The following is a 20461-nucleotide window of genomic DNA, read 5'->3' as shown; positions in this document are numbered from 1 at the left end:
CTTCTACCTCACCTGCACCTGAATTATCAACAAAGGACCGTACTCCGCTTGTCGGTGATGATCCTACACTGTGGCCAAACCTGACTGATGACAGGACTCAGTCTCAGTTTGTAAAATGAAAAAAAAAAAAAAAAAGGACCAATTCAAATCACAGGCTATGATTTTCCTCAAAATTCAGACATGCCCCCCAAGGAGATTTACAAAAGACAATTACATGATAAAAATGAAAGTGGTGAAAAAATCAAGAGGTCGTGGCTTGTGTATTCAGTGAACACAGATGCTGTATTTTGTTTTTCCTGCTTACTTTTTGGCAAGCGAGATAATGCTCTAAGCAGTTGTGGTTATTGTGCATGAAAGAAGCTAGAACAACATCTTAAAGAACATGAATTTTTGTGTTGTGTTTTTACTTATTAATTACTGCATGTGCACAAGCTAAAATCCGCAAGCATTTCTAAATATTCTAACACTTATTCTTGTTGTGTTTTATTATTTTCCTTATTTTTTGATTTATTTCTTTAAGTGAATATCTTGAATTGTGTATAGGGTTCACATAAGTCTTTAATACATTTTTGATTGTCAAGTTTTTATATTTCCTGGATAACATTTTGTTATATATCCTTATTTGCACATTATTAACCAAACCTAAATGAATATGGCAGTTGCTTATATAATCATCACGGTACATGTCTATTGGTTTGGGGGTCAGGGTGGGATTCTCAAATAATTTAGTTGGCCCTAGGGCCCCAATGATCCCTTGTTGCCTAGGGCCCTGACAGTGTCAAGCAACAGCTCTGGTCACTGTAGCTTGAGTCCTGGTCCAGATCCCTTGTTATATGCCATCCCCTCTCTCTATCTCACCCTTCCTGTCTACTGGATGAGTGTGGCCAGAAATGGGCTCCATTCACAGGGTCTGAGAATAAGGAAAGGGAGACATTAAACCCCTTAAAATTAACTCATGCAAGCTGGCTGCCCACAAGCAAAACATAACACTTACTCTAATAAACCTCTAATCTTACCCAGGTTTTTAAAAGTCAGGTAAAGTGGACTTTACTTTTCAGAGGAATCTCCTGTGTTTCATTCAGATTGAAAGCGTACAAATACCACGGATTCATCATATAAACCCCTGTAGTTTGGTCTTCTGAATCAAATAGTAATAGTGGCAGACATGATCTGTTAACATACAGTCGTCCTCAAAATTATTCATACCCCTGCCATTTTTTGTAACTTTTTGTTTTTGTGATGAAATGAATGAGTTTTGTCAAGTTTGTTTGTGACTTATATGTGATACACAAGTGAGGAAATAAGAACAAATGATACTTGGAGAAATACTTTATTTCAGGAGTATTTTATTAGAGGATTTCTAAAAAACACCATGTTCAAAATTATTCATACCCTAGGTTTATTAAGTCCTAAGTCTTTTCTTAATAGTCAATAGAGTAGCCTTTTTTCTTGATAATGGTTCCTGTAAGTGTCCATGAGTTCTCTTCTGTCTCCTGTGGGGTTTTGGTCCACTCTTCCAGGACCAAAGCCTCCAGCTAGGTCCGGTTGGATGGTCTCCTACCCATCACGCTAGTCTTTGGCTCCCTCCACAGATTCTCTATATGATTTAGGTCAGAGCTTTGACTGGGTCATGTCCTTGAACCACTACAGCACTATCTTGATGGTATGCTTGGGGTCAGTGTCCTGCTGGGACGTCCAGTCAGGACCAATCTAGAGTTTCTCAGCAGACACTTCCACATTGTCATCCAGGATGTTGATATAATCCTCCTTTTTCATGATGCCCTGTAGCTTGATGAGGTTCTCGGTGCCACTAGCAGAAAAGCAACCCCATAGCATTATGTTGCCACCATCATGCTTGATGGTTGGGGCTGTGTTCAGCTTGCGTTCTTCTCCTTGCTTCCTTCAGATGCAGTCAACATCCATGTGGCCAAACAACTCCATCTTTGTTTCATCAAATCACTGGATTGATGACCAAAAGCTTGGATCTCGGTTAAGAAGAGCTCTAGGAAATGCCAGATGAGCCTCCTGATGTTTCATCCTGAGTCATGCCATCTTCCTGTGTCTACATCCATGGAGAACTCCTTGGTGCAATACTGGCTGGATGGTTGTCTGTGATACCTTCATACCTCGGTTATTTTGGTGGCAACATAATGCTATGGTTATAACCTATAATGCTAGGATGCTTCTCTGCTAGTGGCACTGGAAACCTCATGAAGTTACAAGGCATCATGAATTTAACATAATTATATCAGCGTCCTGGATGACAGCGTGAAAGTGCTGAGAAACTCTAGACTGGTCCTGATTGGATGTCCCAGCAGGACACTGACCCCAAGCATACCACCAAGGTAGTGCAGTAGTGGTTCAAGGACATGACCCAGTCAAAGCTCTGACCTAAATCATATAGAGAATCTGTGGAGGGAGCCAAAGACTAGCGTGATGGGTAGGAGACCATCCAACCGGACCTAGCTGGAGGCTTTGGTCCTGGAAGAGTGGACCAAAACCCCACAGGAGACAGAAGAGAACTCATGGACACTTACAGGAACCATTATCAAGAAAAAAGGCTACTCTATTGACTATTAAGAAAAGACTTAGGACTTAATAAACCTAGGGTATGAATAATTTTGAACATGGCGTTTTTTAGAAATCCTCTAATAAAATACTCCTGAAATAAAGTATTTCTCCAAGTATCATTTGTTCTTATTTCCTCACTTGTGTATCACATATAAGTCACAAACAAACTTGACAAAACTCATTCATTTCATTACAAAAACAAAAAGTTACAAAAAATGGCAGGGGTATGAATAATTTTGAGGACGACTGTATATTCATTCATTTTCCTTAACAGTTTAATTCCAGCTGGAATTGAGCAAAGGTGGGATACACCATGGATGGGTTTATCCCTGTCAGTTCATCGTATGGCTGTAAAACAATCATTCAGTGCCATAGGCCCACTAAGAGCAATTTAGACTGACCGTTTAACCCAGGGGTGTCAAACTCACTTTAGTTCAGGGGCCACATTCAGCCCAACATGACCTCAAATGGGCCAAACCAGTAAAATAATAGAAAAATAGCCTGTAAATAGTGCCAATCCAAAATTTTCTCTTTGTTTTAGTGCAAAAAGTAACATTAAATTGTGGAACATCTTAACATATCTACATTTACATATATTCTTTTTGCAAAAAATAATGAATAACCTGAACAACCCGAAATTTCTTAAGAAATATACGTGCAATTTTAACAATATTATGCCTCAACTTATCATTTATGTATGTGCATTACAGATGACAATGGATCTTTAACTACACAAAACATTTAGTAACAGGCAGAATATTGGTAAAATTTTGGTTTGGAATTTGGAGTTGGTTAATGGTCTGACTCACTTGAGATCAAATTGGGCTATCCCACAGGCTAAAATGGAATCTGTGTCGGGCCGGATTTGGTCCACAGGCCATACGTTTGACATCCCTGATTTAACCTGTGACCATCCCATGAGTTGCATGTCTTTGGACTGTGGGAGGAAGTTAGACCTGGAGAGATGCCACACAGAAAGCCCTCACTAACCAATGCCAACCCCTGTCCCTAATGATGACATATTTCACTGAAAAAGGGTCTCTGTTATTTCAGTGGTTGAATTTATGTAACACATACCTGATCAGTAAATTAAACATATGGATACATCTGCTTCTAACTGAAAACTGCAGGGGATAATATTTAAATAAATGGTTGAAATCACTTGGGAAAGGTTTGATGTAGACAAAAAATTAAGATGATTCTTGGAAAAAAAAAAAAAAAAAAAAACACTTTAAAGAACACTTAAAATTCAAAATCTTCTGAATCAAATGATGTATCCAGTTGACTCAGAGCAGATTAGAAAAATAAATACAGGAAAGTCGGACTCCGTAAATGCTGTAAAAGTGAATGTCTAGAAAATCCTTTTGAGCACAACATATCTGCAGTTTTTTTTAAATGAATAAATCTATCTTCATGTCAACAAAGGGAACTCATCTGTCAGGTCTGGCAGTGACCTGAGATGTGACACCCACTGGGTTTTTTTCCACAGTGTTTGAACCCCACTGCTCTGAACGTTGTCAGCTGAGTCTCCAGACAGCAGCTGCAAACTCCACACAACAGAGCAAAAAAAAAACAAAGGCTAGTCTCATCTGTTTAGTCAAAAACAACAGGATTTTGGAAACATGGGGCAAACTGCACTAAACTATCAGAGACAGGGACGCCCAGACGGAAGTCTCTGCATTATTCATCACAGCTGGAGAGGAAAACGTGGTTCTCTTTATCTTTTTCAATCACAGTCAAATGCCAGGACAAATACACTTCATTCACAGTAGAGATTTAATACAGAGGCAGAGCAGACACACTTTCACTGTTGTCACTGTAGGTTGGATAAAAAAAACTAATTCATCCTGAAAAGTGTATTTGCAGTTTTCCAAATGCTTCAATTAGATTTCAGTTCAGATTTATTCTTAAATTATATTATTCTGACAATTGATGATCAAAGAGTTTGGTCAGGACAGAAAGGATTTGATTCATTATTAAAGCTAATGTGTCTTTTCATTTCTGATTAGCCATTTGTCCTGCCAAAAAACACAACAATCACATTGGATCAGTGGTTATTTGTCAGCGTCTGCTCTGATGTCTAATTCATTTCCTTTATCAGTTAATGGGATTGGTTATGAGTGACTTGGTGAAGAGCTGCTCATTTCAGAGATGGAATGAAAGTGTTGATGTCAGATGCAAATCGGGGCGTAATCCTATTTTTTAGCCACTCCGTCATGCTGAATGGTAGTCTGATGTGTTTTCAATTTAGGCCAATGATATATCTGGAAAAAGACGGCAACGGCTTTAAATTGAAAATCTTCTTAGAGGAGCTCAACAAAGAGGGTCATGGGATATCAGCACTTATTCATCATTGGCTCAAAACAGGACTTTTCTTTAGATTTAATATCAGGATGAAGAGATAGGACAAGAGAAGCTGAAGAAAGGGATAGCAGTAATAAGATTGAAAGATAATGCTAATATGATCAGTTTAATTTAAAAAATGTGTTGATACTAATTCTTGTGGAAAGGGGTGCAGAAACTATTGATTATTTTCATTTTCAATTATTCAATTGATTCTTCTCTCAATAAAATTACTAGATGTTTGGTCCAAAAATGGCAATTTATCAATCAGTCAGCCTGTTTACATGACCATAAAAGTTCAATAACTGGGAGTAATTGGATAACTGTAATAATCAAATCTAATGCGTTTACATGCACTTGAGAAATGTGATTATTGAAAAACCCCAGTTTAGAAGCTCCAGTCTATTATCACATTTCTTTCGGAGTACATATATACATAGTGATGGTTGTCAAACTTCCTGTTGTCCCCTGCTCACGTTTGACTATGTAACTTATGTCCTCTATTTTAAATGTGTTTACACATGCACAGACGTGAGAACTAAATAAATCAGATTAACCTGTATACATGCAGGAAGACATCAGAATATTGGGGAGAAATCCAGGTGTGATTAATCTAATTTCTCATATTCAGATTATAGCTGTTATCTGCTAAAGCATATCAGATTATCCTGTTAAAATGATCACTTAAATCATCTGATAACTCCAGAAATCAGATAATGATCGGAGTTTTGGTGTGCAAGTAAAACAGGTTCAGTGTTTCCAAAAATATCCAACTGTCCTAACAGAAGACAGAACCAAGATTTTTGGTATTATAAGATATTTCCTTTTTTCCTTTAGAAAATAACTCAAAAGTCATGAATAAATGATCAAAATAGTGAACAGTGAATAATAGTTTCCACCCTAGTTGTGGATTGATATCTCAACAGCTGATTAAACATGACAGAGTTCAACTAAAGAAGGAAATTAGTGGATGTTTTCACCTATTTTGTCAACAAATACAGCAGTAAAAAAGCCACAGAAAGTACAGAATTCAACAATGTACAGGTTTCCAAGGAACACCACTAACTGATTAATATTTTTCGCTTACAACCCTGGTCCCTGCTTGTCTCATATTTCAGTTTTTGACCATGAGGTGTCTGGTAATTGCAACAGGGCAGGAGTAAATGAGCCAGCTGAACACTGTCAGGTTTTATATATTCAGGAACTGAGGAGATAATTGAGAGCAGATGTCCAGTTAAACATGGAGTCCAAGCAGAGATGTAATCTAACTATGTCCATTTAGTCAATATGTAAGTACAAACTAGATGTATTTGTACCTGAGTATTTTACTTTTCTGTTACTTTGTGCAGCAGAAAACTGAAATAGTGCAATAGTTCAGATCCTTCCACTGGATATTTACTGCAGTGATTAATATGTTTCATCTGCAACAAGTTTTTTAACTGATGTAGGTTCTCATTTCTTAAACAAGTGTTTCCCAACATTTTAGAGCCACGGCCCATATTTTACATTAGAAAAATCACAAGGCACACCACCAAACAAAAATGTCAAAAAAAGCATTGAAATATAATGCAAATCTAGTCTCAATTTACTCACTCAGTGTGAAACCTGGGCCTGTTTAGTTGAACACAAAGCTGATACTCTTACAGGAATTTTTAGAAAGACACACGAATGTTCTTCAGCAGCTCTGAGTCTCCCTCTTTTTTCAGGGGGGGGCACATCGAGAGTACAGGGCCAACATTGTCGCAGGGTGTTTGGAACAAAAAAGCTGAGAGGGGCCTTGGACAGACCCCCGGCTTACGAATTGAAGTCTGCATTATCTATGTGACGCATAACCCCCAACCTGATACCCGGGGTTTGCGGGTAACCCGCTGATCTGCGCATCACTAGTGAGAGGGGCTTTATCAACAGAACGCACTGGACTGGGGCCGGTTCACTTCCACTTTCACTTTGACTTTTATTTTGCAAAGGGAAAGAGGAGACTGTTGTTGTAGAGTGGATCATTGGTGTGTGCAGTCGTATGTATCTTTATCATGCTGCTCGTTTACAGTACCAATCAAGTGAAATTGGATAATTTTCCACAGCACACCAGTTGACCTCTCACAGCACAGTTATGTGCCGTGGCACACTGGTTGGGAGACACTTGGTTAAACAACCATCAGATTGATAGAAAGCATAAATATTAGACTGTGATTCCATAGAAAAAGGTCATGGGGTCTGTTGAGTCCAGACTGACCCTGCGCCAGAGTGATGGGTGCATCAGGGTGAGAAGAAAGGTAGATGAAGTGATAACCCATCATGCCTAGTGCCTACAGTCCAAGTCTGTGGGGGCAGTGTTATGATCTGCACTGCAAAAAAGGGGTGTCTAAAAAACAAGATAAAAACACTAAATCTGAGGACAAAGGTACTCAAAACAAGTGAAATACCTGTCCATGCAGTAACATAATTTCACTTGACAAGATTTCTTGAATTAAGATTGTTAAATCTACAAATAAGCATGTCTACAGACGTATGAACACTTAAAGTAAGAAATTAACCCTTAAAACAACATAAATTATGTAACACTTGTAAATCTAAGTTGTTTATTTTTTTTTATCTTGTTAAGAACCAAATAATTTGCTGTGTGGGGTTGGTTCAGTTGGTCAGGTTTAGGTTCAGTGTCCATAAAATGAGGTCAGTTGACTGAATGACCATGTTTGAACATCAGGGGACTTTTTTCTTCCCTACTGACACAGATCTGAAACCCTCTAGGAAGTGATGGAGCGGGCGCATATGAAGGCATGGGTATGAATTCTGCAGCAGTTGCCCCGGGTGCTGCGGCTTTGTCCCATGGGTGAAAATGGTGAAAACGAAGCTGTGGCACCCTGGTGTAGCCATGGCACCCCTGGCACGAAGCTGCTGCAGCACCAGTGGCACGAAGCACACAAGGCGGCTGGTACACAATCCATGTTAGTGCCTACATATGTGCCCGCTGTCTTCTGGCGTGGGGGTCACTGTCATCAAAACGTCACACCTTGGTTGCAGAACCAGAAGCGTTCCATTTACACAGCGTTCCAGAATCATGATTCCACCTTTATTACAGCTCTGTTACTACCTCCAGAGGTGTTACAAAGCTGCGATAAAGGTGGGACCAAATGATCTCACCATTTCGTTTACACAGTCATCATTTCGGAATAAAGGTGAAATATTCCTGTAACAAAAGTGTTCTATAAAAGGGGCTACTGACACACAGAGCACATGAGCATGTTCGTCACACAAAACAACAACAGGCATGTGTGAATGGGGATAGGATGACATGGTTTCTAATCTCTTTGTTTTCCCTGTCCACAAGGATACACACAAACTGTAGTTCTTGGAAAAATGTATTGTAAAAAAAAAAAAAAAATCTCCATTTTAATGACCAAAGTCACTGTATACATGTGGATAAGAGACCCAAATGTAGAGGAAAATGTTCTGTAATATCTGTAATGGTGCGGATGAGGCAACAGACCCCATATAAGTACATGTGGAAATCTTCCTTATTGCACCTTCAAAGATATCTACACTCTCCTTGGGTCTTGAAAGTCATAAAAGGAAAGCAGGAAGGAATAAAAATGACTACGTTTATCTTTGAGGGTACAATAATGATGCCATTTATACAGACGGGTTCAGAGGTGGGACAATGAAATGCTTGCAAGTCTCAGCACAAAGAAAGCCAAACTTTACCTCCTGAGAATGTCACATACTCAATTAAAACTATATATTTGTCCTTGTCAGCCGTTGCTCCAGGACTTCTACTATATTTTGCAGTAAGTTCTTATTCACGTTGTTCACAGCCACTTTATGTTAAAGCAGTGTCCAGTGTTTAGAGAGCATGAGTGTATGTGACTTTAGGGCTGTTTTAAATTATTCAGCTGTGGTGGGTTCCTCTCCTGGCTGATGGAAGTAAAAGCAGGGCATCTTTTTCGTCTTCCTCCCTCTGCTGACCTGCTTAGTGCCATCCGCAGCCCCCTGCATGCAGCTGGGCTGCATTAATTATTCATCATCCTAACTCTGAAAGGTATACGGAGGGCTTCAGCTCTCTTCCGCTGCCACTATATCACTCTCTAGTGCTTTTCTCTACCATTAGCTGCTCTCTTTAAGTCAATAAAAGCTTGGATTTCTCCTGTAGCAGCGAGCAGCTTGAAACTTAGAGCTTTGATTCTTATATTGTATTGTTTGCAAAACAGAAAATAATCATAAAGAGGAAACTGCTTTGAAAGTATGCCTTTTACAGACTACCAATTATAACATAACCTAGGGACATATCTACTTTCAACTAAAGCTAGGTCAAACTGCTTAAAAAATGTGAACTTGACAATGTGATGCAAAATGATATTCTAAATAGGCATCAGGGGTTATGCTGTATGTAGGCAGCTAATGCAATCATTAGCTCAGAACTGGAGTTAGCTAAAGGCAAAAATAAGTGGCTAACAGGACAAGAGAGAAGTCCCCGGCCACACCCCAGATCTGTAGCATCTAATGGGGTAGTGATAGCAGTCACTGACTGCAGATGCATTTCTGGTATTGACAAATCAACAATTCAAGAATTTCTTGTGTCTGTTCTCAGAGTAGTTCTGTTTTTTAAATGAGCTGGTGTTGCCTCAGATTGTTTCATGGAGTAAAAGGTGAACTGTTGAGACAGGACACACTGCATAATGCCATATTCAGTCAAGACTGACAATCTGACAAACCGAGTTTCAGGCAAGACCATGAGCTGTTTTAAGCTGAGCTGAGCTGAGACTAGTCAGTTCACACCGCTGCAGCCTTTACATGCAATATTCTAAAACATTTTTGTCTTTTCTTGAATCTTGGGTCTGAAATGGGCTCAGGGTCCACTCTCTCCACATATGTACATAATATACATTTCCACCCACAAACGTCAAGTATTATACCTTTAATATACTCACTTATATCCGGTTGGGTTTTTTTTTTTGTTTTCTTTTTTTGACATGTGTGTTATCAGACTGTACAGTAGAGATTGTATGCAGTCTGCCACTGAAGAATTTTTAAATGTGTATTAGTTTAGGCCCTCTTGGTTCATGCTGACTTCCAAAAGGATTCATCAAGAGGTTCAGACCAGAATGTCTGTGTATGAATGTATGTAAATGTCATATGCAGTTGGTTATGTACAAAACCAGTGTTGGAGAGGCAGTGGTTACATGTCATTTTATCAAATAACCTGTGACACACAACAAATCAGAGAAAAGGTTATCTACCCAATCTAAGATCAGTGGAAATTAGCCTAAATGAGAGCAGTGCCAGACTAATCTGTCCTCTAATTTGTGTACTTGCATCCCTGGTAAGATTGCATTTACTATTCTATTGGCTTGCAAAGCTTACAGGTCAGCCACTTATCTTCTAAACACTCGAGGGGGTCATGGGGGTGCAGAAGCCTATCTCATACCAATGGGTGAAGGCGGGGTACACCCTGAATGTGTCGCCACTTCATCGCAGGGTTGACATATAGACGAACAACCAATCACTCTCACATTCACATCTATGGGCAATTTAAATTAACCAGTTATTCTGTTAGTGTATATCTTTGTGGGGACGCTGGAGTACCTAGAGAGAATCCACGCAAACACTGGGAGAACATGCAAACTCCACACAGAAAGGTTTTGGTGTTGCAATAGAACCTGGGACCTTCTTGCTCTGGGGCGACAGTACTATCCACTACAGCACTGTGCTGCCCCAAACTTTGAGGTAAAAACACCAGTTTTGTAAACAGAGTTAGTCAGTGTTTACTTTGTTAAGCAGAAATGTTGAGATTCTTCTTCAGACCCTGATGGTGTTGCTGTGGGAGTAAACTGAGGCCTTTAGCCCAAAGGTCAAATAAATGGTGGCAAAGAGATTTGACAACATTAGAAGCAATGAAATTTTAAAAATATATATATTTTTCCTTTTAATGGACAAAAATTTGAATCAACACACCACCACAGTATACTGTTAAACTACCCATTGAACATCCTAACTTCAACTGTGATTACCAATGAGCTGAACAGGAACAATACATAGTCTTTGCTGGAGTCAGTATCCCCCCAACACTAATAACTTACTTGTACAATGATAACTTTAGCTACATTACAAATAACAGGGTTTTATTCCGGATTTTTATCTTGCGTGACAAATGGGGAAACATGAGGAAGGTGGCACATGTATGACTGTGATGCAAGAGGATTTGACTTCTGGGAGGACACAATCTTCTTATTCACATTCTCTGTGTCTGCCCCCCCTGACCCACTGTAATCCTGTGGTCTGCACTGTAATCCACACAAACACACACTCAGAAACACACAGAAACACACCAGGATCAGTCTCTGCCAAGAACACCAACTCAGGTCTACTGACAGAGTGTATAATCTATGATGAGCTGTGTCTAACCTTTACCATAGTGAGATAAATATAAAACATGACAAACAGCAGATGCAAACACACCAGAAGAAGGAATTTTGTAAATACACATTCATGTTTATTACCATTTACTATGTACATAAGACTATAGATAGTTTGACTTTTTGACATAGACTTTTCATTTAAAACATTCATATTTTTTTCTTGTCAAAAGAAAAAAGTAATTCATATCCAATAGTAACAACTGTACAAAGACAGCCTGGTACGTACAATAATTTACTTAAAAACTGGTCTTATTTTTTCGTCAATGCAAATCATGTGAAAACAAAAACAACACCTCAAGATGATTTTTCTTTTCCCCACAGCGGAGCCAAGTGATCACAAATGACTACAGCTTGTATGTACATGCACTAAAGTGCTAGTGTTCAAAAGGCATGCAAATATTTGACTGATATTTGTACAACTGCCTTCCAAATATGCATAAGTTTATTTAGTTTGTTTGTTGTCACCCAACTTCTACATTTTAACAGAGCCAAACATTCATCCAAACATAAAAATAAATACATACATGAACATCAGAAATGACATCATGTGTTTCTGCTTCAGACCTCTTGAAGCAGATTTTTTTTTTTGTTTGTGTCATCTTTCCTGTCCTTAAAACTGCCTAAATTGACTGGCTGAGCTTCGAAGGCTGGCAACAAAAATTAAAGTAAGAATAAAAAGAAAAATTGAGGTTGAATTGATGCAGACAGTACATAACCCTTATGTAAAAACAAAAAGACAATGTAAACAGATGAGCAAAAATGGCATAAACATTATATAAATGCAACGACTGACCGACACATTTATCCTGAAAAAAGTATATATATACACACACACACACACACACACACACACACACACACACATATATATATATATATATATATATATATATATATATATATATATATATATACGCACACACACGCACATACATACACAACATGATGGGGTAATGAGGAACTCAAGTGTGTACAGGCACCGTTCAGGGAAATGCAATTTTAATGTGATTTTTTAAAATATTTTTTTGTTGATGATATTACAGTACATTCCAGTTTCTTCCAGAGAAGTTCTGGTGGTTTTTCCTCGATGGTCAGCTGGTGCTACTGGGTGGATCTGAACCCCCCCACCTGGCTTCATGTCTTTGGAGTCTCTAGATTTAGAGGGGGGGTTGCTGAGGTACTGGATCTTTTTAGGCTCCATTAAAGGAGAGGCAGGCTGAGAGTGGAGCAGGAAGAGGGGGGTAGTGGAGGTAGAGGACAGCCTCACGCCAGCTCCTCGCCCTCCAGGATGGGTTTCCGGTGTCCTGGCGGCGGGAAAGTGAACCTCCTCTTCGAGCCCTCACTCCACTTTGGGGAGGAGGAGGGTGAGCGGGCGGCCCAGCGCGAGGGGGGTCGGCGGTTGGCCGGGCGGGCCGGTCTCAGGAAGCAGGAGTCCAGAGGTGGAGCCACCGGAGAGCGAGGCAGGTCCTGCCAATGACAAGGAGCTGTCAGAGACGAGAGGACAGCAACGAGGTGACCAGAAATAGCCAGAAATGACAGGAAGTGGAAAGACTCAAACTGAGAGACATGAGCAACAATCAGAGAAGAAGAAACCAAGGACAGATGTATAAAGATGTGCATGTGAAAAACAGTACAAATGTTTCAGAACAAGTGATAAAACAAAATGAAACAAAATGCAAAAAGAGCAAAAATAACCAACAAAAGTTTGACCTTGAAGCCAGCTGACCTCCTACTACAGACTAATGACTTTTTTTTTTTTATCTACCACATCCCTAAAGTGCAACCTCCCACCTGCACAGGTAAACACAGCTCTAAAGGTCCAGGCATTCATTGAGTACACAAGGAATAAATGTACAGTATTCAGCCACTCACTGCTCAGAGTCGAATGACCCTCTGTGATCAAACATCTCACAAAGTAGTATGACATCAAAAATTCAACTACACACTGAGATCATAGCAAACCTAAGCTAATGGCTGGTAGCTTGACCCATGTGCGCCAGGATTTTGACAGATGAAAAGTAAATACATTTTGTCATATTAGAGGGGAAAGCTGTGATTCTAACAGCTAAGAGTTTGCAGTTTGTGTAAAACTCATTCTGCTTCCTAATGAGATGTTTAGTTACACTCTATAACAATGCAATAAGGTAAATTCTATATATAATATTAAAAGTTCAATATGCAACCAAGGAGCAGGATTGTGTGCTTAACTTAAATTTCTTGTCGGAGTCTGTTTTGTTCTGGCAGCCAGTCATTTGTTGACGTTAGGTAACTCCATTTCTAAATTGACACACTTGCTCAGATCTGCGTTCACACCAAGTACATAGTGATTTCTATGTAGAGGACTGAAGTTGGTTTTTCATGAAAACACTTTCACTTTCTCCTGAGTTCCTCTGTTTATCTATGGTGCAAAAATGTGCAACCCTAGTTAGTGTTAGTTTAGAAATGGAACCTACTAATGTCATAAACAACCAGCTCCTACCACAACACAGACTTCAACACAAACTTCACAAAACCAATTGTAAATCTTAGAGTACCTTTATATGAATTATGTAGTGGGTCAAAATGTAAAATTCTTTAAGCTCTAATTATTTTGTTTTCAATGATCATGCTGAAAAAGTTGAAATCTCTCATTTAAAATTTAGTTGGTGGAATCTTTTATAAATGTACTGTTTCGTGTCCATCATGGATGCTCACAGCACAACCTCCTACACAAATGCACTCTACATGCTATTTTCCATATCACTATGTTGCTTATCCTACTGAAAAATCCAGCTGTTCAGCCTCGTCATAGAAAAGTTAAAAAGTTCAGGGCAAACCAATGACAAACTAAAGCCTAAAAAAATATCATGTGTTTGAATGTGCCCTTCTCTGTCAATGTTTGTTAGGTTGATGGTATATATACCAGAGTGCAAGGACGCAAACTGCTAGAAGGACACTGGTGGTGTCCCATGAAGGGCTAAACTTTGTCCTCATTAATCTGTGAGTGTTGTGCATACGGGAAAAGATTTTCAAGATACAGAACAATGAACAGTGCAAACACAGGAACTCAACAGTATTTGAATATTTCTACAGTAGGACATACATGAACATCTGTCCCTGGTTAAAAGTGATGAAAAAGATGATAAACAGAGAAGAGGAGTGGCTGTGGGTGAGTTTTCCTTCCCTCAGAGTGATGTCAGAGTGTGACTAGGTGAATGATCACACCACTGGCCTGATTTATTAATAGCTGAAGGATGGGGGACATTGAGCCTGTGAAGCAACAGTCTAGCTCTAACTCTGCTAAAAATACACAGGCTGTCGTGGCGTGAGATGAAAAAATAAGTAAAATGGTTGGAAGGAGAGATGGGCCCACGAGTGAGTGATGTGTTTGACAACCTGCAGGACGTCCTGATGAACTGGTGGAGAAACTAGTAACAGAGACAGATGGCCGCTGAATCGATGTGTCCATCAATAGACCATTTGCTTTATGACCACAACTGACTGATGGTGTGCGCACCATAAATACACATAAGTTATCGTTTACTACAACACCTTCTATTTGATGCAACAACATCAGACAACGCCACAGATCATGCACCAGTAACGTGTACAGGGAGTTAGTGACCTCAGAAAACAGCATGTGAACATCGATGCTTCCTTCAGTTCAGCCCTGACTGCTCAGTAGATACTTCAGCTTTAAAGGAAAAATCCACCACATAAAATGTACAAATATCTGTAGATGAGCTCTTCTGGACTCATCATGGACACTAAAGAACATTAAGACAATGTTGCAATCTCAATGCAACTGCAGTGAAGATTTTTTTCTTATTTTTTTTTTATACTGATCAATATATATATATATATTTACATTCTCTTTTGTTCATGGTTGTTTTCATTCATCATAGCGGAGTCAACTAGACTCAAATTGTGTTGCCTCTTACATCAATTTCAGTGGAAATACTGCTGCACATAGAGGACAAGACATGATATTAGTGATACAAACTATCATATATGAATAGGGAGGAGAAACGCATGCTCCCCTTAGCTCTATAAAGCTCTTCTGCATCCTTTGACTGGTTTCCAGCTGCAACAGGCAACTATTTTCAGCCACAAAGCTCAGATAAAATTACTCTGTTCAGTTAGCGAATAGCTCGTGAACAAAGTGGAGCATTTGGCAGCTAATGAGCCAGTTATTTCCCTCCGGGGTTGGCCAAAAGCAGAGCTAGAAGGGGCGTAAATATGGTAATTAAAATGCAAATGGATACAAAAAATAGACCAAAAAATGTTAAATAAAGAAAAAAATCTGTTATTTCTTCTGTAAGAATTGTTCTTTTGTTGTGAAAAGAAATCTAATTCAGAGGTCTAATTCAAAATTAGTGAGCGGATGCAAAATGCAAATGCAATTGCTCTCCAAAAGTTAATCAACAAAAATGAGGCAGTAGCTTCAAGAAAAGAAAGGGCCAGATACCTTTTTGGTTTTTTTTAATATCCAGAAAAAAATTTGAGATTTAGCAATATAATCCACTAACAACTAACGTTTAGCACTTATCAACAAAATAATGTTAAAATTCATCACATGGTAATATTGCGTAGGTGTATCTGAAGGTGGATTTATCCTTTAAGCAAGGAAATGTACTAGAAATTTTTGTCAATTTCCACCAGACACTGAGAGGTGAGAGTGACGATGTTAGCCATCTTCTTAATCTTTGGAGGTCTTGTTAGTGTGAAAGGAAATGGTGAGGGAACTGCAAGAGGAGGAAAAAAGGGAACTATATGTACAAATAAGTGAACACCACAACAGTATATCAGTCGTTATCCAGGTGCAAATACAGTGACACAAAGAGCAGGACCTGGTAAAAACACACTGTTAGAGTTATTTAGACAAACCATATGCAGCCCAAAAAGACAACTAACAACCTGTGCTGAAGAATGTGTGAAACGTCCAAAAGAGGCATCTTTTTGTGTTGTGGTAACTGTGTCACATTTTGGCAAGAAACAACCAGAATATGACAACAATCTATAGCCAGGACACAAACTGATGGCTCTTTGAGTCATATGAGCTGAGTTTGTGAACTTTAAAGGTCCATACTGGCAGTTCTGGAGGATCCATCTCATTGACTTCAAAATGACCATATTATAAAACTCATATATAAAAGTGACATGACTTGTTGTATTTTTACATTTTGGTTGTTGCCAACTTTTTTTTTTCTGCTACCATATTTGTTTAAGAGGGTGATGCTGTGGAAGAGTGAGGTGTAAAACCATAGATGTGCAATAAGAACTGAATATGAATACTAGACCAGCACTCAGACTTGACACAAACACCACCAGTGGTCACTTATGGTACTGCAACAAAAAAAAAAACTGTAATGCATTTTCCCTTTGGACCATAATGATAAAAGACGCACCTATAAAACTGCTGACAGGACACTTAGACCTGCAGACATCTGGACATGACTCTTTTTAATCTGTTTTGAATGGTTTTACTGGCCAAAAAATAGATGTTAAAATCCATAGTCACTTCACTGTTCTGTGTTAAAAGGTATGGGCAGGAGGTGAGGCACAGGTCAACAGGTGCAATGAGCTCTATATTTTGCTCTAAGTTTCACAGAAGCCAGGGACTGTTTCTGCACGAGCACCAATGAGCAACTTTTCATTGAAAACAGTGGGTGCTATTTTTGGCATAGTAGCACTACTACTAACAGCAGTTACTAAAAAAAAGTAGTAGTTTTAGCCATTGCCAAGTTATATCAGGTAATTGCACAGCATTAATGTATAGTTATATTACTACCAGTATATAAGAGTGATATATAACAGCTATGTCAACCTACCAAGGAGTAATGTGCGCCATCTGACAGACCATGTGATGCAGGACAAAATTAACTCTATTATTGGTGGATGTAGCTAAGTTATGCTAACAAGTCAGGTATGAAAGAACCACTGAATCTTCTGAAACATTTGAGTTGCAAAATGCTAGGATAGTCCTGTTAGTGTAACTTAACAGCAGTACTGTCTGTCAGGAAGCTCACTAAGCTAGCAAGCTATGCAGTGGATAGCGCAGTGGACTTCTAATTGAGCACTTAAAGGAGTGATTCAAAGGTTGTGGGTTTGGGTACCCCTAGGGTTGAGAATTTAATTCTGGGGAAAAAAGGGAGGCAGTAAGCTGAGTAAGTGGGAAAAGCAACCTATAACCGAACCAAACGGTGGCCACTTGAATGGGCTCTGTGCACAGCTCCACTATTTCCTGAACTTAAGGCAGCTCCTTTATTTCCTGTCTTTAATTATTCCACACACTGATTAATCCAGGTGTGCCTGACCACAGTACAACAAGCAGTAGCAGGCACACCTGGATTAATCAGTGCTTCCAATAATGAAAGACAGGAACTAAAGGAGCTGCCTCAAGTTCAGGAACTAGTGGGGCCGTGCATAGGGCCCATTCCCCGGAGTGTTGGCTTAGCAAGGCACTTTGCTCCCTGGGCGTCTGACAGGGCAGCGCACTGCTCCTCATCTGCAGTGTGTGGTGTGTTCCTACATGTTCACCCAGACACTTTAGGAGCTTTGTAGCATTTAGTGGCTAAGTGGATTTGATCATTGTGACATAAATTCAACTTGGTGTGATACATGATGTTACAGTTTCAGTTGCTGTAAAGTGTAAAACCTTTCATTTGATCCAGTTAAGCCTCATTTTACAAACACCAGTATGGTCCTTTAAAAAACAATGATCTATATCAAACAAACTGAGCATGCACGGTTAAACACGAAGAAACAGAGATGCATGGCCGTCGCACAACTTTTGACACCACTCCGATGGCTTCACACACTGTCACTCTGCTGTCCTGTGAGGCATGCATTAATGAAGAGTGGGGTAGGGGGAGTTTGGATTGGGAGGTCTGCGGGGCGTGAGGTGAGAGGTCCGTGTAGCTGGTGAACCCACCGCCAAAGGTCGTAGAGGAAGAGGAGGAGGAAGAGGAACTTACATCACGGAGACAAGCAGAGTTAGAGTCCCCAAGGAGTTGTTAGTATGACAGTGTGGTTCTGGATCAGAGCACAGCGGACAGGGGAGGAGGGAGAGATAAAGCCCAGCAGAAGGAGAGAAAGAAAAGGGGGAGGAGGAAAGATAGAGCGGGAAATGTTAATCGGTAAAATTGGGCAAAAGAGGAAGAGGAGATTCATGATAAGTCTGGCATATCAGAGGCAGAGAGGTTGACTGGGAGTAATACGGTGTGGACCACACAGACGGAGGTTCAAACACACCCATTCAATTCAGACCTGGAAAAAACACAAGGGGTAGCTGGGTTGTATGTACACACGCTGGTCAAATCAAGTCCAATAAGAAGGCTATATACATAAACCACATGAGGGCTGGATAATATGATCCCCTGTATATACAGTAAATCAATGCAGCAAATAAGCATGTACAACTGCATTAAGGTGATACTGAATTTTACTCCATGATATAAAATAACATACTTTAACAGGTATCAGAAACAACACTTTTGATAAATTTTTTTTTCAAGTCATTAATGTGGTTGTTTGGCATATTTGGGTGAGTTAGTAATAGGACATATCACCATCATCCCTTGAAAATAATTCCAGTTTGGTCCATAGAGCTGTATCAGTACTTTTGTTTGATATGTATATCTGCTATTGAGTTTGGACTGTTAATATGTCAAAACAAGCACTTTATATATTATATTTAGCTGTTCTTTTCTCATACAAAAATGCCAAACACTCATTAGCTCCAGCTCCTAAAACAAATGAACCAGTGTGAGTTTGAGATTTAAGAAACTGTGTCAATGATTTCAATCATTTTCATTTTTGCAGCTCTCATTTACTGCATTATGTAAAAATAGAGACTGTCATGTGGTTATTTTATCTATTCAAGTTAAGTCTTTGTATTTATGGTAATCTTGCAAACTGTTAATAATATAGTTTGCTAATATTAAATTATATATCCCTAAATTTTAATCATATCACCCGCCTTTAAACATAATTTTCATTTGTAAGCATTGTCATTATAAAAAGCTTGTATACGAATATTGAGGGTACATCATTTTTCTATATTTGTATACATACACACACACACACATATATATATATATATATATATATATATGTGTATGTATGTATGTATGTATGTATGTATGTATATATGTGTGTGTGTGTGTGTGTGTGTGTATATATATATACTTTTTTTTTTTTGTTCAAAGCACAAAAAGCAATATTAACATATGATGCGTATCCAGGTCTCCATGACAATGCTGACATTTTGCGTGCGCTACCATTATTTTCATCCACAGAAGTCACCACATTGCTTAATGAATAACACGCCACAGTGTTCACTCCAGTACCATCAATAAATTCACTCTAATCTCTCTGTCTGTTCTGCAGATCAGTGAACAGCAGCTGGTATAATTTTGATGTCAGTGGACATATTCATCATCATAGATAGGATTATGTTGCTTATTCTGTGTTTGCAAATGTACTGTTTCTATGCAGTGTATTGTTTTAATGTACACTGACCTACTTTTCTAAGGCTTTGATCTATCTAAAGAACCTATGTTACATGCAGATATGTCATATATTTTCCATCACTTAAACATGACCAGCATCGTTTCCCAAAGTGGTTTTCTCTCTGTCATTTATTATTCTCACAGGTCAGCTGAATGGGTGGTGAAAAAGGGCCCGACTCACATGTCAGAGCTGATTTAAAGTGACATTTGCAGTTGTCTTGATTTTTTTCACTCTTGTTTTTTAGAGATTTGCCCAAATCAGATTCAAGTAGCTCAAATAGAGTAGGATTCTGAACAGTTAACTGAAGGCACTCGCAAAGATTATTTACTTCTCAAGTTATCTGATGCCTGAATCATGTTTCAGCCGGGCCTTTCTAATAGTAAAAGCACAGAAGTTAAAGCTTCAAGACAACACTACAGTGCAGAAAAAGAGTACAGAAGAAAAAGAGACACCCCTAAAGAGTCTCTAAATACAGAAAGTACTGAAGGAAAGTTTCAGTCTTACTGAAGGAGGTTAATTTTTAACATTACCATTGCATCAGTCAGTGCTTTCAATCTGAGAAAAAAGCATCAGCATTTTAGTGAACATGAATATTAAAGATAGCTGATTTTTTCAGGTTCCCTAAGATACGTCCTTAAACA

At 39.0% G+C, this 20461-nt stretch overlaps 1 protein-coding gene across 4 annotated transcripts in view; it reads right to left on the bottom strand.

The window, feature by feature from the left end:
* Positions 1–12309: 12309 nt before the first annotated feature.
* The window catches only part of mtcl1 (microtubule crosslinking factor 1), an 87160-nt gene continuing 79008 nt past the window's right edge, over positions 12310–20461 (bottom strand). For 2 of the 4 annotated variants that reach the window (XM_030159759.1, XM_030159762.1), the window contains exon 15: positions 12310–12794. In XM_030159759.1, the coding sequence (XP_030015619.1) occupies positions 12591–12794 (204 nt within the window). In that variant the 3' untranslated portion in view covers positions 12310–12590. Of the gene's footprint in view, positions 12795–18283; positions 18342–19930; positions 20376–20461 lie in introns of those variants that run through there. The other 2 variants (XM_030159760.1, XM_030159761.1) reach the window with 2 other exon arrangements.

This window comes from Sphaeramia orbicularis, chromosome 17 (assembly GCF_902148855.1).
Source record: "Sphaeramia orbicularis chromosome 17, fSphaOr1.1, whole genome shotgun sequence".
In the NCBI taxonomy this organism is placed as follows: Eukaryota; Metazoa; Chordata; class Actinopteri; order Kurtiformes; family Apogonidae; genus Sphaeramia; species Sphaeramia orbicularis.
This window is presented reverse-complemented; position numbering and strand designations above follow the sequence as displayed.